The sequence below is a fragment of the Neodiprion virginianus genome, chromosome 4, assembly GCF_021901495.1.
Source record: "Neodiprion virginianus isolate iyNeoVirg1 chromosome 4, iyNeoVirg1.1, whole genome shotgun sequence".
In the NCBI taxonomy this organism is placed as follows: Eukaryota; Metazoa; Arthropoda; class Insecta; order Hymenoptera; family Diprionidae; genus Neodiprion; species Neodiprion virginianus.
The window spans coordinates 3,280,330-3,302,742 of NC_060880.1; the positions used below are offsets into that span (position 1 = coordinate 3,280,330).

The 22,413-nt window shown below is 41.0% G+C and overlaps 1 protein-coding gene across 1 annotated transcript in view; it reads right to left on the reverse strand.

Moving 5' to 3' along the window:
* The window catches only part of LOC124302016 (uncharacterized), a 66,078-nt gene that overhangs the window by 10,496 nt on the left and 33,169 nt on the right, over nucleotides 1-22,413 (reverse strand). The window contains exons 2-3 of the mRNA XM_046757754.1: nucleotides 4,064-4,364; nucleotides 3,438-3,532 (exon numbers count right to left, since the gene is read on the reverse strand). Of these exons, the coding sequence (XP_046613710.1) occupies nucleotides 3,438-3,532; nucleotides 4,064-4,364 (396 nt within the window). The remainder of the gene's footprint in view (nucleotides 1-3,437; nucleotides 3,533-4,063; nucleotides 4,365-22,413) is intronic.

Here is a 22,413-nt window from a genome sequence, read left to right on the forward strand (position 1 = left end):
CAAATGCGCACCCTCGTCATCGGCGAGGGGGAAATTGGTGGAACGATATCGAACCTCCTCTACTGCACCGAGACAAATCAACCCCACCTCAACTATTGGCCAGGTATGTATATTCACTGTTCAATGGTACCGCAATTTTGCGGTAGATACTATTTGCAGTGCAATCATTCTCAGAATTCCAATTATTATTAGAGTTACATTCCTCCACGAACCGTTGTTCCGCACATGCATCCAGAAAATAAGTTTGAATACAAAGTTATATTGAAAACTTTTTTTTTTTTTTCATCAAAACGAAAATCAATTTAACTGTAGTAATATTTTTTTTGGGCCAAGGCCATGCGTAAAGTACCAAAATTATATATTTATATTCAAATAAAATATATTCGTATCAAAAAAATCCATGAAACAAAAATTTTCAAGGTGCGTTTCAACCGAACTAAAAATCCGTGATATTCAAATTGACAACAAATTAATTTAGAATTGGGGGTGCACAATTACGTGTGAAATAATTTCGCTTCGGACTAATATTCACCTGTGAAATAAACGAGGCACCGTTTTTTCGCGGATATTTTATTACTTGTACAGCCACCTCACCCCCAATAAGGGTATGCGTCCGTCTAGGATTGCGAGCCGCGAGGTACTAAGCCTTTAGAAACATTCTCGGTCTCCAATTCCCCGCCACCTTGCCGCTCCTTTCACCGAGTTCACGCCTCGCCCCGGTATCTTTACAGCCCGAGGATCATTGCTCGCATTATGTGGTCTTTAAGGAAAATCACCAATATCCAGGCACAAAACTCCGCCGAATCGGATCTAACTCTCGTTAGAATATCTCTCTATATCTGTACTCGCATGCACGGTCGCAAAATTCTCTGCAAAAATTGTCGGAATTACGTACAGAATGGTGAATTTTCAGAGTGATTGAAGAGAAAAAAAAATTGGAGTCTTCTTCGGAATATGGGTAAACGTTTTTGCAAAACTATTATCATTTCGCCTTGGATACATTAGCTGAATTTTCATTTATTGATTTCGATAAGTGCAAGTACCCGTGCAATAAAATTGATCGGAGGAGGGGGGGGATTCCGATACGCTCTACTGGGTAGGGGTAAAAAAACTAGATTTACAGACTCATAGGAGAACCAGAATATCAAATTTAGATAGACGCGAAAATTTCAATCGTAGAATATAAAAATGAGAAAGGATCAAGTACAGAAAATAGAAACCATAGTCAGTAGAAATACAGAATGGCAAAGTATAGAAAGGTCGAATCGTGGAACATGAAAATCGAGAATCTGCATTCGATTCTATATTATCATTGTATGTTCTGACTCTCATAATCTTTTACTTCTCCACACTTCGACTTTCAACATCTTTAAATTCTATATATAAGGTTTTCGCTTTTTTAAAAATTCGATATCGTGGCCCTCTGATTTTTTTCATCTTTCTATATTTGTTCCCTCAGCCGCTTTACGTGAACTTGAACACAATCGTTGGAAGCGTCCTGAGCTTTTGAGTAACACTGACGATAATAGGACGAATTAATTGCAATCGTGACAGCTCGACGGGGGACCTTGACCGAAAGCGTAAAGCTGGGAAGCGGCAAAACGAGGTTGGAATTACAGAGCTGCACGTCTATTACGCGACGAAGGCTGTTTCGCATCGTTCGCAACTGCAGGTAACCCGAGAAGTTGCAGAGGAACGTAGCGTGAGCCCTGAAAGCGTCGAGCTTTATTATCGGGAATCTCCGATATTCCGCGTCGTAATTTACGCAGCAGACGGGATTTGCGTGTGCTGCACACGTGTCTGAACTTCGCTCATTTTTGCACGCTTCATTATCACGAGTTGGAAATTTTAATGAGCGAGGGAGCACGTATTTTTCAGTGTGATAACACAGGTCTGGAACGGAATCCTCTTTCAAAAAATAAAACCAAATTATATCACACGTACGAAGGTTTCAATATACCGAATCTACATCTGCTCTCCATTTTTTTCTGTCACGTATATATTACACGATATGATTTTTTCTTCTTCTTTTATTGATAAAAATTCTGAATTTGTTTTGTTTTTGTATTTACACTACTTCAATCTATTTAATTACTAAATCCAGGATATATTGGACATAAAGAAATGATAAAGCGGAAAATGGTCAGAAGGAATGCTTCCAGATTTTTGTTGGTCGATTCGCAGCTAAACTCCAATCTATGATATGAAAAAGAAGAAAACTACAAAACAACTAGAGTTATCCTAGTAGATGGATTTTCTGACGATTTTGATGCCTAAACTTTTCAACTTTGTAACTTTTTTTCTATAAATATTGTTGCTATGATTAATGTCTAGTTATAATTTACAAGTAAAGATAACGTTTTATTTAAAAAAACAAAAAAACATTAAATGACAAGTATACGTGGTATATATTTTTTAAAATTATATTTCGAATCAAGAGCATCGAATCTATTATAATTACACATAAAGAGAAGAAAAAAAAAAGTTTTTTTTTGCAATATTGTCGATACGGAATCGTGACTGACGTTTTGTAACAACCGAGTCGACAACTTGAACTGAAAGTTTGGGAGCCTGGAATGCATTTCTTCACTTATTAATGCAGTAAATTTCTCGGAACGAGATAACATCAAGAGCACGTTGCAACCGATTTCCACTCGCTTTGCTCTCCCGAGTCCCTGTATTATTGCGAAAGTTTGACGGGTGTACCAAAGTTCGACACGTTCGAGCTGCGTGGTTAGAGTTGCACCTACACACGTGCATCCACACTGCATCGTAAATGACAAATTTTGCGTTCAACTTTTCTGCAAAGTGGTATATTCGGATTAATTGTACCATTAATCCGGTAAGCGAGATAATATCGGGAACACGTTTCAACGAATCCTGATTTTCACGCGATAGGTGTTACACGTTACACACTGAGTTTCTCGAATTTCGTTGCTCTGGAGTAAAGTTAGCCTCCATAGAGAACAAACTTTTCCGTACGATGAAAATTTATATTAATTTTAATACTGGTTTATTAATTCTCTAGATAGCGAAATTCCACTCTCAGCGTAGCGGTGTTTGCCCGCTTATTTTTCCTAGTTAACTTTCTGCAACAACCTCCCTAATTTTTTAATTTTATCTCATTCGACTACCTTTCAGCCACATTAATTACAAGATCTGTGTATAACGTAAAGCCAAGAAAAGTAAACCCTCGTGATTCATGTCTCTTTGACGGTAATCAAATTTGCAGAAATTGAACGGTAAGCCTGAACTGAAAAGTTTCTCCTCAATATCTCCGAGTTCTCTCTGAATCTACGAGTCGGAGAAACTCACGAGCTTAAAACTAGTTTAAAAATAGGGGAGCCGACGGTGCAGGTTGATTGACGACCTGGAACCCTTCCGAATCGTCGTAATGACGGAGGAAAAAGTTCTAAAAAGTTGTACAGCCGACTCACCTGACCGCGGTATCGTAGTAATTTCCCTTCTGCTGCTCCTCGAATATCCGGAAAAAAAGGCCCTCACAGAGCCTGGGCGTGAGACCAGGGTCGTTCTGTTGAAAATAATTCGACAAGCCGTTATTTATGCATTTTTCCATCAGCGCCCTACGCTCGGCGTGCGAGCCAGCTAATTCAACTTTTAATCAACCGACCGCGTCGTTTACTCCGCGCTCCATCGATCCGCTGATCGTACCAATTATCCTTTTTATCACATTTCGAATTAAACGGGTAAATCATACAACGCTTTTGCAGCTTGTGCAAACTGGGCGACGGTATGACCATCATTTTATAAGGGGGGAGACCTGTGTGATTCGCTAAAATGAAGGTGATTTTTAGGAATTTTTTTTTAACGGAACCATTCAATCGACCATTTCCAAATTTTTAGGGTTATCTTATTTGCAAGTTTAAGCGAAGAAAATCAAATTTTCTTTTGTATCAGAGATAGGTTATCACAGTAATTATGGATTGATTAATTTGGGACGATGATTTGGCGTGCACGATAACTTGAAAACTACTGATCTGATTGACTTTTCCTTTTCCACGTGCCCCCCCCTCCCTGATAGCGATCCACCAAATTCGCTCACCTTGGGACCCATCATTGTGTACGTTTTGCCAGACGCGCTTTGTCCGTAGGCGACAAGACAGGCGTTGAACCCGGAAAATAGCGCGTCCAGAGCCGAAGTGCCGAGGCTCTCGTAGACCTTCTCCTGGGTCGCGTGTCCTTCGGAGTCCAGGGTGGCGGAGTTGAAACAGTAGTCAAAACCGTAGCGTCTCGTCCGCTTTCGACTGTCGCCAGCCTTGCTCGCCGAGACTTTCAGGTTCGTCAGTGATACCTCGTTCCCGTCGGTGTGAACCACTATCTCTGATCCGGTTAGGCTCATCTCCCTATGGATTGGAGAATGCACACTTTTTAAGATTTCGGAATATAGAGATAATGGAGCGGATTTTTTTTTATGATAGGCTTTATGTTGCAGGTAGGAACGGGAATCCCGGTGGGAAAGAAGGTCGAGATTTCACCTTTGGATCCGAGAAATCATCGAAATTCCGTGCTACTTGAGTACCATGGAATCTGTGGCAATCTCGATTTGTGAACAAGTTTCTAAAGAGGTATAATTTATTGTGAGAAGTAATTGCGATAGCGAATAGAGTCAGTGTCGTGGGATAAAGAAGAGAGTGTTGAGTGTAATCACAAGTGAGAATGTTCTTTAGGGTGGGCGCCAAAACTTGGATGGATCAATATTTGGAATGACCGATATATCGATATTTCAAACATGCGAAAGTAAAATAATGGAAGATGAATTGTTCGAAGTCTTGATTTTCGAAAATATCACTGATTAGAAACATTCTAATACAAAGTCTTTCGAAATATGTTTATGGAATGTAAATGGTTAAACTCAATAAAAAGATATACCTCATGACCGTCTGCAATTTATTCATCCTATCTCCAATTTTAATAAAGCATAATTACGGAATCATCTGCAAATAATATATTAGTAGTTTTTTCTTATGAAAATGCCAATTTTTACTCAATTACAGATAATTTATGACAAACATTGACTCTCAGATTAGGGTTTGTATGTCTTTTTCTACTTATGAGATCCTCAGGAATTTGCGAAACAACGTCGAAAATATCATCAACTGGTGAAGAGCTGGGAGAATACGACAAAAGTTTTCCAATTTTCGATCTTCCTAGCTTTACCAAATACTATGTATGCTACGTAGAAAGTAGAAATGGCTAATATTGCCTGAAATTAAATTTCCTTGCTAGGCGCACGTTAAGGCGCCTGCGTATGTAGATTGGAAGCAGTTAGACCAGTTGCCAGTGATAAGGCGAAAAAATTTACATTTCGTTGCCTGCGATAAGGCGCTTGTATTATAAAATTACATAAGTTTATTCGCGATGAGGCGTTTGAATTGTATACTGTGACGAAAAATACACATTTGAATAGAAAATTGTGAGAAAGGTTGTTGAATATGGAGGAATGTGTCAAATTTATACGTCTCCTCGACCGCGATTGTACAACAGAATCAGACAATGTCGAATTCCAGATTTACGCTGCAAACTCGTTTGAACGTCACCCGAGATATTTGCTTACATAAATCAGACTTGAGTTTGGAATGATGGCACCGATTTACAGTACGATGTGCATAAGATTATTTGGATATTGTATCGTTATGACAGAAATAGTAACTAGGCGGACGAGGACTATTTTGAATTGTTTCGTCCTCCGCAATTACGTTGGTATGACATATATACGTCAGACGATTGAACTTAGCCTGGAGCATGCAAGATGTAATAAATTTTTGTTGCAAGAACGATAAAGGAGTTGGCGGACGTAGTTCCTTTTTTCGGATTCCAAGGCTCGGAAACTCATTTTTCTGGGAATCAATAGGGAAAACACATATATCAATCACTGAAGCCTCGTCGATTAAATGAGATATTCAGAACGTCGTGTATTTTGCGGCTGTAAAGATACCTTCAGATTAATTTGAGATTGAGCTTAAAGTCTGCAGATGTGGGATAGGACGACTACAGACTATGCACGATCGGTATATGTAGCAAAATGTTATCGATTAGGAGTCGAGTGGAAATATGACTTTATGCTTCACGATTCTACTGAATATTAGTCACACAATATTGAACAAGGTTGACTTGCATATTGATTACATGAGGATACGTTCAGTTTTTTGGCTGTAACTCTTCATACGTTGATCGCAGCCTATTGGGACTGCGCCCAATCGATTTCTCTCGCGAAATCACGTCAAAATAGTGCACGGAAGAATTTATTCCAGCACTTTTCAAAATCGCGAAAATTTTCGACAGAAATGCAAAGGGGTTAGCCTTACTTTTTTGCCGAATTTTTGACCGGGAATTTTTGGTCTCAGATTCGATTTGTATTACCCTTTTCTGACTAATTGGACCCCCAGGAACTCAGAAAACGCAGCAAAAGTAGCCTGGGATCAACAGCGATGAAGTTACGATGGAAAAAGCACCAGCTGAAGAATGTCGAAAACTCAGGTTCTCGTTTTTCGGCTCTAACTCTTGATACGTTGCTCGCAGCGTATTGGGACTGCGCTAAATCGTTTTTTCCGGCAAAATTACGTCGGAATAGTGCACGACAGAATTTATTCCAGCACTTTTCAAAAATACAAAGGGGTTAACCTTCCTTTTTTTTGACCAAAAAATTTTTCGTCTCAGAATTGATTCGTATGTCTCTTTCCCGGCCAATTGGACCCCAAGGAACTCAGAAAACGCAGCAAAAGGAGCGTGGGATCAACGGGAGAGAAGATACGAGGAAAAAAGCACCTGCTGAAAAATGTCGAAATTTCACGTTTTCGTTTTTTGACTGTAACTTTCGATGCGTTGATCGCAGCGTATTGGGACTGCGCACAATCGATTTCTCTCGCAAAATTACGTCGGAATAGTGCACGAGAGAATTTATTCCAGCACTTTTCAAAATCGCGAAAATTTTCGCCAAAAATGCAAAGGGGTTAGCCTTCTTTTTTTTCTGACCAAAAAATTTTTCGTCTCAGATCTGATTCGTATGACTCTTTCCCGACCAGTTGGACCCCAAGGAACTCAGAAAAGGCAGCAAAAGGAGCGTGGAATCAACAGCGATGAAGTTACGATGGAAAAAGCACCAGCTGAAAAATGTCGAAAACTCAGGTTCTCGTTTTTCGGCTCTAACTCTTCATACGTTGCTCGCAGCATATTGGGACTGCGCCCAATCGATTTCTCTCGCGAAATTACGTCGGAATAGTGCCACAATTGATTGATTCCAGCACTTTTAAGAATCGCGAAAATTTTTGCCAAAAATACAAAGGGGTTAACCTTACTTTTTTTTTGACCAAAAAATTTTTCGTCTCAGAATTGATTCGTGTGACTTTTTCCCGACCAATTGGACCCCAAGGAACTTAGTAAACGCAGCAAAAGGAGCGTGGGATCAACGGGAGAGAAGATACGAGGAAGAAAGCACCTGCTGAAAAATGTCGAAATTTCAGGTTTTCGTTTTTTGGCTGTAACTTTCGATGCGTTGATCGCAGCGTATTAGGACTGCGCCCAATCGATTTCTCTCGCAAAATTACGTCGGAATAGTGCACGAAAGAATTTATTCCAGCACTTTTCAAAATCGCGAAAATTTTCGCCAAAAATGCAAAGGGGTTAGCCTTCTTTTTTTTTTGACCAAAAAACTTTTCGTCTCAGAATTGATTCGTATGACTCTTTCCCGACCAATTGGACTCCAAGGAACTCAGAAAACGCAGCAAAAGTAGCCTGGGATCAACAGCGATGAAGTTACGATGGAAAAAGCACCAGCTGAAAAATGTCGAAAACTCAGGTTCTCGTTTTTCGGCTCTAACTCTTCATACGTTGCTCGCAGCGTATTGGGACTGCGCCCAATCGATTTCTCTCGCGAAATTACGTCGGAATAGTGCCACAATTGATTGATTCCAGCACTTTTAAGAATCGCGAAAATTTTCGCCAAAAATACAAAGGGGTTAACCTTCCTTTTTTTTTTGACCAAAAAATTTTTCGTCTCAGAATTGATTCGTATGACTTTTTCCCGACCAATTGGACCCCAAAGAACTCAGAAAACGCAGCAAAAGGAGCGTGGGATCAACGGAAGAGAAGATACGAAGAAAAAAGCACCTGCTGAAAAATGTCGAAATTTCAGGTTTTCGTTTTTTGGCTGTAACTTTCGATGCGTTGATCGCAGCGTATTGGGACTGCGCCCAATCGATTTCTCTCGCAAAATTACGTCGGAATAGTGCACGAAAGAATTTATTCCAGCACTTTTCAAAATCGCGAAAATTTTCGCCAAAAATGCAAAGGGGTTAGCCTTCTTTTTTTTTTGACCAAAAAACTTTTCGTCTCAGAATTGATTCGTATGACTCTTTCCCGACCAATTGGACCCCAAGGAACTCAGAAAACGCAGCAAAAGGAGCGTGGGATCAACGGGAGAGAAGATACGAAGAAAAAAGCACCTGCTGAAAAATGTCGAAATTTCAGGTTTTCGTTTTTTGGCTGTAACTTTCGATGCGTTGATCGCAGCGTATTGGGACTGCGCCCAATCGATTTCTCTCGCAAAATTACGTCGGAATAGTGCACGAAAGAATTTATTCCAGCACTTTTCAAAATCGCGAAAATTTTCGCCAAAAATGCAAAGGGGTTAGCCTTCTTTTTTTTTTGACCAAAAAACTTTTCGTCTCAGAATTGATTCGTATGACTCTTTCCCGACCAATTGGACCCCAAGGAACTCAGAAAACGCAGCAAAAGGAGCGTGGGATCAACGGGAGGGAAGATACGAGGAAAAAAGCACCTGCTGAAAAATGTCGAAATTTCAGGTTTTCGTTTTTTGGCTGTAACTTTCGATGCGTTGATCGCAGCGTATTGGGACTGCGCCCAATCGATTTCTCTCGCAAAATTACGTCGGAATAGTGCACGAAAGAATTTATTCCAGCACTTTTCAAAATCGCGAAAATTTTCGCCAAAAATGCAAAGGGGTTAGCCTTCTTTTTTTTTTGACCAAAAAACTTTTCGTTTCAGAATTGATTCGTATGACTCTTTTCCGACCAATTGGACCCCAAGGAACTCAGAAAACGCAGCAAAAGTAGCCTGGGATCAACAGCGATGAAGTTACGATGGAAAAAGCACCAGCTGAAAAATGTCGTAAACTCAGGTTCTCGTTTTTCGGCTCTAACTCTTCATACGTTGCTCGCAGCGTATTGGGACTGCGCCCAATCGATTTATCTCGCAAAATTACGTCGGAATAGAGCCACAATTGATTGATTCCAGCACTTTCATGAATCGCGAAAATTTTTGCCAAGAATACAAAGGGGTTAACCTTCCTTTTTTTTTGACCAAAAAATTTTTCGTCTCAGAATTGATTCGTGTGACTTTTTCCCGACCAATTGGACCCCAAGGAACTCAGAAAACGCAGCAAAAGGAGCGTGGGATCAACGGGAGAAAAGATACGAGGAAAAAAGCACCTGCTGAAAAATGTCGAAATTTCAGGTTTTCGTTTTTTGGCTGTAACTTTCGATGCGTTGATCGCAGCGTATTGGGACTGCGCCCAATCGATTTCTCTCGCAAAATTACGTCGGAATAGTGCACGAAAGAATTTATTCCAGCACTTTTCAAAATCGCGAAAATTTTCGCCAAAAATGCAAAGGGGTTAGCCTTCTTTTTTTTTTGACCAAAAAACTTTTCGTCTCAGAATTGATTCGTATGACTCTTTCCCGACCAATTGGACCCCAAGGAACTCAGAAAACGCAGCAAAAGGAGCGTGGGATCAACGGGAGAGAAGATACGAGGAAAAAAGCACCATCTGAAAAATGTCGAAATTTCGGGTTTTCGTTTTTTGGCTGTAACTTTCGATGCGTTGATCGCAGCGTATTGGGACTGCGCCCAATCGATTTCTCTCGCAAAATTACGTCGGAATAGTGCCACAATTAATTTATTCCAGCACTTTTAGAAATCGCGAAAATTTTCGCCAAAAATACAAAGGGGTTAACCTTCCTTTTTTTTTTGACCAAAAAATTTTTCGTCTCAGAATTGATTCGTATGACTTTTTCCCGACCAATTGGACCCCAAAGAACTCAGAAAACGCAGCAAAAGGAGCGTGGGATCAACGGGAGAGAAGATACGAAGAAAAAAGCACCTGCTGAAAAATGTCGAAATTTCAGGTTTTCGTTTTTTGGCTGTAACTTTCGATGCGTTGATCGCAGCGTATTGAGATTGCGCCCAATTGATTTCTCGCGCAAAATTACGTCGGAATAGTGCCACAATTGATTGATTCCAGCACTTTTGAGAATCGCGAAAATTTTCGCCAAAAATACAAAGGGGTTAACCTTTCTTTTTTTTTGACCAAAAAATTTTTTGTCTCAGAATTGATTCGTATGACTCTTTCCCGACCAATTGGACCCCAAGGAACTCAGAAAACGCAGCAAAAGTAGCCTGGGATCAACAGCGATGAAGTTACGATGGAAAAAGCACCAGCTGAAAAATGTCGAAAACTCAGGTTCTCGTTTTTCGGCTCTAACTCTTCATACGTTGCTCGCAGCGTATTGGGACTGCGCCCAATCGATTTCTCTCGCGAAATTACGTCGGAATAGTGTCACAATTGATTGATTCCAGCACTTTTAAGAATCGCGAAAATTTTCGCCAAAAATACAAAGGGGTTAACCTTCCTTTTTTTTGACCAAAAAATTTTTCGTCTCCGAATTGATTCGTGTGACTTTTTCCCGACCAATTGGATCCCAAGGAACTCAGAAAACGCAGCAAAAGGAGCGTGGGATCAACGGGAGAGAAGATACGAGGAAAAAAGCACCTGCTGAAAAATGTCGAAATTTCAGGTTTTCGTTTTTTGGCTGTAACTTTCGATGCGTTGATCGCAGCGTATTGGGACTGCGCCCAATCGATTTCTCTCGCAAAATTACGTCGGAATAGTGCACGAAAGAATTTATTCCAGCACTTTTCAAAATCGCGAAAATTTTCGCCAAAAATGCAAAGGGGTTAGCCTTCTTTTTTTTTTGACCAAAAAACTTTTCGTCTCAGAATTGATTCGTATGACTCTTTCCGACCAATTGGACCCCAAGGAACTCAGAAAACGCAGCAAAAGGAGCGTGGGATCAACGGGAAAGAAGATACGAGGAAAAAAGCACCAGCTGAAAAATGTCGAAATTTCAGGTTTCCGTTTTTTGGCTGTAACTTTCGATGCGTTGATCGCAGCGTATTGGGACTGCGCCCAATCGATTTCTCTCGCAAAATTACGTCGGAATAGTGCACGAAAGAATTTATTCCAGCACTTTTCAAAATCGCGAAAATTTTCGCCAAAAATGCAAAGGGGTTAGCCTTCTTTTTTTTTTGACCAAAAAACTTTTCGTCTCAGAATTGATTCGTATGACTCTTTCCCGACCAATTGGACCCCAAGGAACTCAGAAAACGCAGCAAAAGGAGCGTGGGATCAACGGGAAAGAAGATACGAGGAAAAAAGCGCCGGCTGAAAAATGTCGTAAACTCAGGTTCTCGTTTTTCGGCTCTAACTCTTCATACGTTGCTCGCAGCGTATTGGGACTGCGCCCAATCGATTTCTCTCGCAAAATTACGTCGGAATAGTGCCACAATTGATTGATTCCAGCACTTTTATGAATCGCGAAAATTTTTGCCAAAAATACAGAGGGGTTAACCTTCCTTTTTTTTTGACCAAAAAATTTTTCGTCTCAGAATTGATTCGTGTGACTTTTTCCCGACCAATTGGACCCCAAGGAACTCAGAAAACGCAGCAAAAGGAGCGTGGGATCAACGGGAGAAAAGATACGAGGAAAAAAGCACCTGCTGAAAAATGTCGAAATTTCAGGTTTTCGTTTTTTGGCTGTAACTTTCGACGCGTTGATCGCAGCGTATTGGGACTGCGCCCAATCGATTTCTCTCGCAAAATTACGTCGGAATAGTGCCACAATTAATTTATTCCAGCACTTTTAGAAATCGCAAAAATTTTCGCCAAAAATACAAAGGGGTTAACCTTCCTTTTTTTTTTGACCAAAAAATTTTTCGTCTCAGAATTGATTCGTATGACTTTTTCCTGACCAATTGGACCCCAAAGAACTCAGAAAACGCAGCAAAAGGAGCGTGGGATCAACGGGAGAGAAGATACGAAGAAAAAAGCACCTGCTGAAAAATGTCGAAATTTCAGGTTTTTGTTTTTTGGCTGTAACTTTCGATGCGTTGATCGCAGCGTATTGGGACTGCGCCCAATCGATTTCTCTCGCAAAATTACGTCGGAATAGTGCACGAAAGAATTTATTCCAGCACTTTTCAAAATCGCGAAAATTTTCGCCAAAAATGCAAAGGGGTTAGCCTTCTTTTTTTTTTGACCAAAAAACTTTTCGTCTCAGAATTGATTCGTATGTCTCTTTCCCGGCCAATTGGACCCCAAGGAACTCAGAAAACGCAGCAAAAGGAGCGTGGGATCAACGGGAGAGAAGATACGAAGAAAAAAGCACCTGCTGAAAAATGTCGAAATTTCAGGTTTTCGTTTTTTGGCTGTAACTTTCGATGCGTTGATCGCAGCGTATTGGGACTGCGCACAATCGATTTCTCTCGCAAAATTACGTCGGAATAGTGCACGAGAGAATTTATTCCAGCACTTTTCAAAATCGCGAAAATTTTCGCCAAAAATGCAAAGGGGTTAGCCTTCTTTTTTTTCTGACCAAAAAATTTTTCGTCTCAGATCTGATTCGTATGACTCTTTCCCGACCAGTTGGACCCCAAGGAACTCAGAAAAGGCAGCAAAAGGAGCGTGGAATCAACAGCGATGAAGTTACGATGGAAAAAGCACCAGCTGAAAAATGTCGAAAACTCAGGTTCTCGTTTTTCGGCTCTAACTCTTCATACGTTGCTCGCAGCATATTGGGACTGCGCCCAATCGATTTCTCTCGCGAAATTACGTCGGAATAGTGCCACAATTGATTGATTCCAGCACTTTTAAGAATCGCGAAAATTTTTGCCAAAAATACAAAGGGGTTAACCTTACTTTTTTTTTGACCAAAAAATTTTTCGTCTCAGAATTGATTCGTGTGACTTTTTCCCGACCAATTGGACCCCAAGGAACTTAGTAAACGCAGCAAAAGGAGCGTGGGATCAACGGGAGAGAAGATACGAGGAAGAAAGCACCTGCTGAAAAATGTCGAAATTTCAGGTTTTCGTTTTTTGGCTGTAACTTTCGATGCGTTGATCGCAGCGTATTAGGACTGCGCCCAATCGATTTCTCTCGCAAAATTACGTCGGAATAGTGCACGAAAGAATTTATTCCAGCACTTTTCAAAATCGCGAAAATTTTCGCCAAAAATGCAAAGGGGTTAGCCTTCTTTTTTTTTTGACCAAAAAACTTTTCGTCTCAGAATTGATTCGTATGACTCTTTCCCGACCAATTGGACTCCAAGGAACTCAGAAAACGCAGCAAAAGTAGCCTGGGATCAACAGCGATGAAGTTACGATGGAAAAAGCACCAGCTGAAAAATGTCGAAAACTCAGGTTCTCGTTTTTCGGCTCTAACTCTTCATACGTTGCTCGCAGCGTATTGGGACTGCGCCCAATCGATTTCTCTCGCGAAATTACGTCGGAATAGTGCCACAATTGATTGATTCCAGCACTTTTAAGAATCGCGAAAATTTTCGCCAAAAATACAAAGGGGTTAACCTTCCTTTTTTTTTTGACCAAAAAATTTTTCGTCTCAGAATTGATTCGTATGACTTTTTCCCGACCAATTGGACCCCAAAGAACTCAGAAAACGCAGCAAAAGGAGCGTGGGATCAACGGAAGAGAAGATACGAAGAAAAAAGCACCTGCTGAAAAATGTCGAAATTTCAGGTTTTCGTTTTTTGGCTGTAACTTTCGATGCGTTGATCGCAGCGTATTGGGACTGCGCCCAATCGATTTCTCTCGCAAAATTACGTCGGAATAGTGCACGAAAGAATTTATTCCAGCACTTTTCAAAATCGCGAAAATTTTCGCCAAAAATGCAAAGGGGTTAGCCTTCTTTTTTTTTTGACCAAAAAACTTTTCGTCTCAGAATTGATTCGTATGACTCTTTCCCGACCAATTGGACCCCAAGGAACTCAGAAAACGCAGCAAAAGGAGCGTGGGATCAACGGGAGAGAAGATACGAAGAAAAAAGCACCTGCTGAAAAATGTCGAAATTTCAGGTTTTCGTTTTTTGGCTGTAACTTTCGATGCGTTGATCGCAGCGTATTGGGACTGCGCCCAATCGATTTCTCTCGCAAAATTACGTCGGAATAGTGCACGAAAGAATTTATTCCAGCACTTTTCAAAATCGCGAAAATTTTCGCCAAAAATGCAAAGGGGTTAGCCTTCTTTTTTTTTTGACCAAAAAACTTTTCGTCTCAGAATTGATTCGTATGACTCTTTCCCGACCAATTGGACCCCAAGGAACTCAGAAAACGCAGCAAAAGGAGCGTGGGATCAACGGGAGGGAAGATACGAGGAAAAAAGCACCTGCTGAAAAATGTCGAAATTTCAGGTTTTCGTTTTTTGGCTGTAACTTTCGATGCGTTGATCGCAGCGTATTGGGACTGCGCCCAATCGATTTCTCTCGCAAAATTACGTCGGAATAGTGCACGAAAGAATTTATTCCAGCACTTTTCAAAATCGCGAAAATTTTCGCCAAAAATGCAAAGGGGTTAGCCTTCTTTTTTTTTTGACCAAAAAACTTTTCGTTTCAGAATTGATTCGTATGACTCTTTTCCGACCAATTGGACCCCAAGGAACTCAGAAAACGCAGCAAAAGTAGCCTGGGATCAACAGCGATGAAGTTACGATGGAAAAAGCACCAGCTGAAAAATGTCGTAAACTCAGGTTCTCGTTTTTCGGCTCTAACTCTTCATACGTTGCTCGCAGCGTATTGGGACTGCGCCCAATCGATTTATCTCGCAAAATTACGTCGGAATAGAGCCACAATTGATTGATTCCAGCACTTTCATGAATCGCGAAAATTTTTGCCAAGAATACAAAGGGGTTAACCTTCCTTTTTTTTTGACCAAAAAATTTTTCGTCTCAGAATTGATTCGTGTGACTTTTTCCCGACCAATTGGACCCCAAGGAACTCAGAAAACGCAGCAAAAGGAGCGTGGGATCAACGGGAGAAAAGATACGAGGAAAAAAGCACCTGCTGAAAAATGTCGAAATTTCAGGTTTTCGTTTTTTGGCTGTAACTTTCGATGCGTTGATCGCAGCGTATTGGGACTGCGCCCAATCGATTTCTCTCGCAAAATTACGTCGGAATAGTGCACGAAAGAATTTATTCCAGCACTTTTCAAAATCGCGAAAATTTTCGCCAAAAATGCAAAGGGGTTAGCCTTCTTTTTTTTTTGACCAAAAAACTTTTCGTCTCAGAATTGATTCGTATGACTTTTTCCCGACCAATTGGACCCCAAAGAACTCAGAAAACGCAGCAAAAGGAGCGTGGGATCAACGGGAGAGAAGATACGAAGAAAAAAGCACCTGCTGAAAAATGTCGAAATTTCAGGTTTTCGTTTTTTGGCTGTAACTTTCGATGCGTTGATCGCAGCGTATTGAGATTGCGCCCAATTGATTTCTCTCGCAAAATTACGTCGGAATAGTGCCACAATTGATTGATTCCAGCACTTTTGAGAATCGCGAAAATTTTCGCCAAAAATACAAAGGGGTTAACCTTTCTTTTTTTTTGACCAAAAAATTTTTTGTCTCAGAATTGATTCGTATGACTCTTTCCCGACCAATTGGACCCCAAGGAACTCAGAAAACGCAGCAAAAGGAGCGTGGGATCAACGGGAGAGAAGATACGAAGAAAAAAGCACCAGCTGAAAAATGTCGAAAACTCAGGTTCTCGTTTTTCGGCTCTAACTCTTCATACGTTGCTCGCAGCGTATTGGGACTGCGCCCAATCAATTTCTCTCGCGAAATTACGTCGGAATAGTGCCACAATTGATTGATTCCAGCACTTTTAAGAATCGCGAAAATTTTCGCCAAAAATACAAAGGGGTTAACCTTCCTTTTTTTTGACCAAAAAATTTTTCGTCTCCGAATTGATTCGTGTGACTTTTTCCCGACCAATTGGATCCCAAGGAACTCAGAAAACGCAGCAAAAGTAGCGTGGGATCAACGGGAGAGAAGATACGAGGAAAAAAGCACCTGCTGAAAAATGTCGAAATTTCAGGTTTTCGTTTTTTGGCTGTAACTTTCGATGCGTTGATCGCAGCGTATTGGGACTGCGCCCAATCGATTTCTCTCGCAAAATTACGTCGGAATAGTGCACGAAAGAATTTATTCCAGCACTTTTCAAAATCGCGAAAATTTTCGCCAAAAATGCAAAGGGGTTAGCCTTCTTTTTTTTTTGACCAAAAAACTTTTCGTCTCAGAATTGATTCGTATGACTCTTTTCCGACCAATTGGACCCCAAGGAACTCAGAAAACGCAGCAAAAGGAGCGTGGGATCAACGGGAAAGAAGATACGAGGAAAAAAGCACCAGCTGAAAAATGTCGTAAACTCAGGTTCTCGTTTTTCGGCTCTAACTCTTCATACGTTGCTCGCAGCGTATTGGGACTGCGCCCAATCGATTTCTCTCGCAAAATTACGTCGGAATAGTGCCACAATTGATTGATTCCAGCACTTTTATGAATCGCGAAACCTTTTGCCAAAAATACAAAGGGGTTAACCTTCCTTTTTTTTTTGACCAAAAAATTTTTCGTCTCAGAATTGATTCGTATGACTTTTTCCCGACCAATTGGACCCCAAAGAACTCAGAAAACGCAGCAAAAGGAGCGTGGGATCAACGGGAGAGAAGATACGAAGAAAAAAGCACCTGCTGAAAAATGTCGAAATTTCAGGTTTTCGTTTTTTGGCTGTAACTTTCGATGCGTTGATCGCAGCGTATTGAGATTGCGCCCAATTGATTTCTCTCGCAAAATTACGTCGGAATAGTGCCACAATTGATTGATTCCAGCACTTTTGAGAATCGCGAAAATTTTCGCCAAAAATACAAAGGGGTTAACCTTTCTTTTTTTTTGACCAAAAAATTTTTTGTCTCAGAATTGATTCGTATGACTCTTTCCCGACCAATTGGACCCCAAGGAACTCAGAAAACGCAGCAAAAGTAGCCTGGGATCAACAGCGATGAAGTTACGATGGAAAAAGCACCAGCTGAAAAATGTCGAAAACTCAGGTTCTCGTTTTTCGGCTCTAACTCTTCATACGTTGCTCCCAGCGTATTGGGACTGCGCCCAATCGATTTCTCTCGCAAAATTACGTCGGAATAGTGCACGAAAGAATTTATTCCAGCACTTTTCAAAATCGCGAAAATTTTCGCCAAAAATGCAAAGGGGTTAGCCTTCTTTTTTTTTTGACCAAAAAACTTTTCGTCTCAGAATTGATTCGTATGACTCTTTCCCGACCAATTGGACCCCAAGGAACTCAGAAAACGCAGCAAAAGGAGCGTGGGATCAACGGGAAAGAAGATACGAGGAAAAAAGCGCCGGCTGAAAAATGTCGTAAACTCAGGTTCTCGTTTTTCGGCTCTAACTCTTCATACGTTGCTCGCAGCGTATTGGGACTGCGCCCAATCGATTTCTCTCGCAAAATTACGTCGGAATAGTGCCACAATTGATTGATTCCAGCACTTTTATGAATCGCGAAAATTTTTGCCAAAAATACAGAGGGGTTAACCTTCCTTTTTTTTTGACCAAAAAATTTTTCGTCTCAGAATTGATTCGTGTGACTTTTTCCCGACCAATTGGACCCCAAGGAACTCAGAAAACGCAGCAAAAGGAGCGTGGGATCAACGGGAGAAAAGATACGAGGAAAAAAGCACCTGCTGAAAAATGTCGAAATTTCAGGTTTTCGTTTTTTGGCTGTAACTTTCGACGCGTTGATCGCAGCGTATTGGGACTGCGCCCAATCGATTTCTCTCGCAAAATTACGTCGGAATAGTGCCACAATTAATTTATTCCAGCACTTTTAGAAATCGCAAAAATTTTCGCCAAAAATACAAAGGGGTTAACCTTCCTTTTTTTTTTGACCAAAAAATTTTTCGTCTCAGAATTGATTCGTATGACTTTTTCCTGACCAATTGGACCCCAAAGAACTCAGAAAACGCAGCAAAAGGAGCGTGGGATCAACGGGAGAGAAGATACGAAGAAAAAAGCACCTGCTGAAAAATGTCGAAATTTCAGGTTTTTGTTTTTTGGCTGTAACTTTCGATGCGTTGATCGCAGCGTATTGGGACTGCGCCCAATCGATTTCTCTCGCAAAATTACGTCGGAATAGTGCACGAAAGAATTTATTCCAGCACTTTTCAAAATCGCGAAAATTTTCGCCAAAAATGCAAAGGGGTTAGCCTTCTTTTTTTTTTGACCAAAAAACTTTTCGTCTCAGAATTGATTCGTATGTCTCTTTCCCGGCCAATTGGACCCCAAGGAACTCAGAAAACGCAGCAAAAGGAGCGTGGGATCAACGGGAGAGAAGATACGAAGAAAAAAGCACCTGCTGAAAAATGTCGAAATTTCAGGTTTTCGTTTTTTGGCTGTAACTTTCGATGCGTTGATCGCAGCGTATTGGGACTGCGCACAATCGATTTCTCTCGCAAAATTACGTCGGAATAGTGCACGAGAGAATTTATTCCAGCACTTTTCAAAATCGCGAAAATTTTCGCCAAAAATGCAAAGGGGTTAGCCTTCTTTTTTTTCTGACCAAAAAATTTTTCGTCTCAGATCTGATTCGTATGACTCTTTCCCGACCAGTTGGACCCCAAGGAACTCAGAAAAGGCAGCAAAAGGAGCGTGGAATCAACAGCGATGAAGTTACGATGGAAAAAGCACCAGCTGAAAAATGTCGAAAACTCAGGTTCTCGTTTTTCGGCTCTAACTCTTCATACGTTGCTCGCAGCATATTGGGACTGCGCCCAATCGATTTCTCTCGCGAAATTACGTCGGAATAGTGCCACAATTGATTGATTCCAGCACTTTTAAGAATCGCGAAAATTTTTGCCAAAAATACAAAGGGGTTAACCTTACTTTTTTTTTGACCAAAAAATTTTTCGTCTCAGAATTGATTCGTGTGACTTTTTCCCGACCAATTGGACCCCAAGGAACTTAGTAAACGCAGCAAAAGGAGCGTGGGATCAACGGGAGAGAAGATACGAGGAAGAAAGCACCTGCTGAAAAATGTCGAAATTTCAGGTTTTCGTTTTTTGGCTGTAACTTTCGATGCGTTGATCGCAGCGTATTAGGACTGCGCCCAATCGATTTCTCTCGCAAAATTACGTCGGAATAGTGCACGAAAGAATTTATTCCAGCACTTTTCAAAATCGCGAAAATTTTCGCCAAAAATGCAAAGGGGTTAGCCTTCTTTTTTTTTTGACCAAAAAACTTTTCGTCTCAGAATTGATTCGTATGACTCTTTCCCGACCAATTGGACTCCAAGGAACTCAGAAAACGCAGCAAAAGTAGCCTGGGATCAACAGCGATGAAGTTACGATGGAAAAAGCACCAGCTGAAAAATGTCGAAAACTCAGGTTCTCGTTTTTCGGCTCTAACTCTTCATACGTTGCTCGCAGCGTATTGGGACTGCGCCCAATCGATTTCTCTCGCGAAATTACGTCGGAATAGTGCCACAATTGATTGATTCCAGCACTTTTAAGAATCGCGAAAATTTTCGCCAAAAATACAAAGGGGTTAACCTTCCTTTTTTTTTTGACCAAAAAATTTTTCGTCTCAGAATTGATTCGTATGACTTTTTCCCGACCAATTGGACCCCAAAGAACTCAGAAAACGCAGCAAAAGGAGCGTGGGATCAACGGAAGAGAAGATACGAAGAAAAAAGCACCTGCTGAAAAATGTCGAAATTTCAGGTTTTCGTTTTTTGGCTGTAACTTTCGATGCGTTGATCGCAGCGTATTGGGACTGCGCCCAATCGATTTCTCTCGCAAAATTACGTCGGAATAGTGCACGAAAGAATTTATTCCAGCACTTTTCAAAATCGCGAAAATTTTCGCCAAAAATGCAAAGGGGTTAGCCTTCTTTTTTTTTTGACCAAAAAACTTTTCGTCTCAGAATTGATTCGTATGACTCTTTCCCGACCAATTGGACCCCAAGGAACTCAGAAAACGCAGCAAAAGGAGCGTGGGATCAACGGGAGAGAAGATACGAAGAAAAAAGCACCTGCTGAAAAATGTCGAAATTTCAGGTTTTCGTTTTTTGGCTGTAACTTTCGATGCGTTGATCGCAGCGTATTGGGACTGCGCCCAATCGATTTCTCTCGCAAAATTACGTCGGAATAGTGCACGAAAGAATTTATTCCAGCACTTTTCAAAATCGCGAAAATTTTCGCCAAAAATGCAAAGGGGTTAGCCTTCTTTTTTTTTTGACCAAAAAACTTTTCGTCTCAGAATTGATTCGTATGACTCTTTCCCGACCAATTGGACCCCAAGGAACTCAGAAAACGCAGCAAAAGGAGCGTGGGATCAACGGGAGGGAAGATACGAGGAAAAAAGCACCTGCTGAAAAATGTCGAAATTTCAGGTTTTCGTTTTTTGGCTGTAACTTTCGATGCGTTGATCGCAGCGTATTGGGACTGCGCCCAATCGATTTCTCTCGCAAAATTACGTCGGAATAGTGCACGAAAGAATTTATTCCAGCACTTTTCAAAATCGCGAAAATTTTCGCCAAAAATGCAAAGGGGTTAGCCTTCTTTTTTTTTTGACCAAAAAACTTTTCGTTTCAGAATTGATTCGTATGACTCTTTTCCGACCAATTGGACCCCAAGGAACTCAGAAAACGCAGCAAAAGTAGCCTGGGATCAACAGCGATGAAGTTACGATGGAAAAAGCACCAGCTGAAAAATGTCGTAAACTCAGGTTCTCGTTTTTCGGCTCTAACTCTTCATACGTTGCTCGCAGCGTATTGGGACTGCGCCCAATCGATTTATCTCGCAAAATTACGTCGGAATAGAGCCACAATTGATTGATTCCAGCACTTTCATGAATCGCGAAAATTTTTGCCAAGAATACAAAGGGGTTAACCTTCCTTTTTTTTTGACCAAAAAATTTTTCGTCTCAGAATTGATTCGTGTGACTTTTTCCCGACCAATTGGACCCCAAGGAACTCAGAAAACGCAGCAAAAGGAGCGTGGGATCAACGGGAGAAAAGATACGAGGAAAAAAGCACCTGCTGAAAAATGTCGAAATTTCAGGTTTTCGTTTTTTGGCTGTAACTTTCGATGCGTTGATCGCAGCGTATTGGGACTGCGCCCAATCGATTTCTCTCGCAAAATTACGTCGGAATAGTGCACGAAAGAATTTATTCCAGCACTTTTCAAAATCGCGAAAATTTTCGCCAAAAATGCAAAGGGGTTAGCCTTCTTTTTTTTTTGACCAAAAAACTTTTCGTCTCAGAATTGATTCGTATGACTCTTTCCGACCAATTGGACCCCAAGGAACTCAGAAAACGCAGCAAAAGGAGCGTGGGATCAACGGGAAAGAAGATACGAGGAAAAAAGCACCAGCTGAAAAATGTCGAAATTTCAGGTTTCCGTTTTTTGGCTGTAACTTTCGATGCGTTGATCGCAGCGTATTGGGACTGCGCCCAATCGATTTCTCTCGCAAAATTACGTCGGAATAGTGCACGAAAGAATTTATTCCAGCACTTTTCAAAATCGCGAAAATTTTCGCCAAAAATGCAAAGGGGTTAGCCTTCTTTTTTTTTTGACCAAAAAACTTTTCGTCTCAGAATTGATTCGTATGACTCTTTCCCGACCAATTGGACCCCAAGGAACTCAGAAAACGCAGCAAAAGGAGCGTGGGATCAACGGGAAAGAAGATACGAGGAAAAAAGCGCCGGCTGAAAAATGTCGTAAACTCAGGTTCTCGTTTTTCGGCTCTAACTCTTCATACGTTGCTCGCAGCGTATTGGGACTGCGCCCAATCGATTTCTCTCGCAAAATTACGTCGGAATAGTGCCACAATTGATTGATTCCAGCACTTTTATGAATCGCGAAAATTTTTGCCAAAAATACAGAGGGGTTAACCTTCCTTTTTTTTTGACCAAAAAATTTTTCGTCTCAGAATTGATTCGTGTGACTTTTTCCCGACCAATTGGACCCCAAGGAACTCAGAAAACGCAGCAAAAGGAGCGTGGGATCAACGGGAGAAAAGATACGAGGAAAAAAGCACCTGCTGAAAAATGTCGAAATTTCAGGTTTTCGTTTTTTGGCTGTAACTTTCGATGCGTTGATCGCAGCGTATTGGGACTGCGCCCAATCGATTTCTCTCGCAAAATTACGTCGGAATAGTGCCACAATTAATTTATTCCAGCACTTTTAGAAATCGCAAAAATTTTCGCCAAAAATACAAAGGGGTTAACCTTCCTTTTTTTTTTGACCAAAAA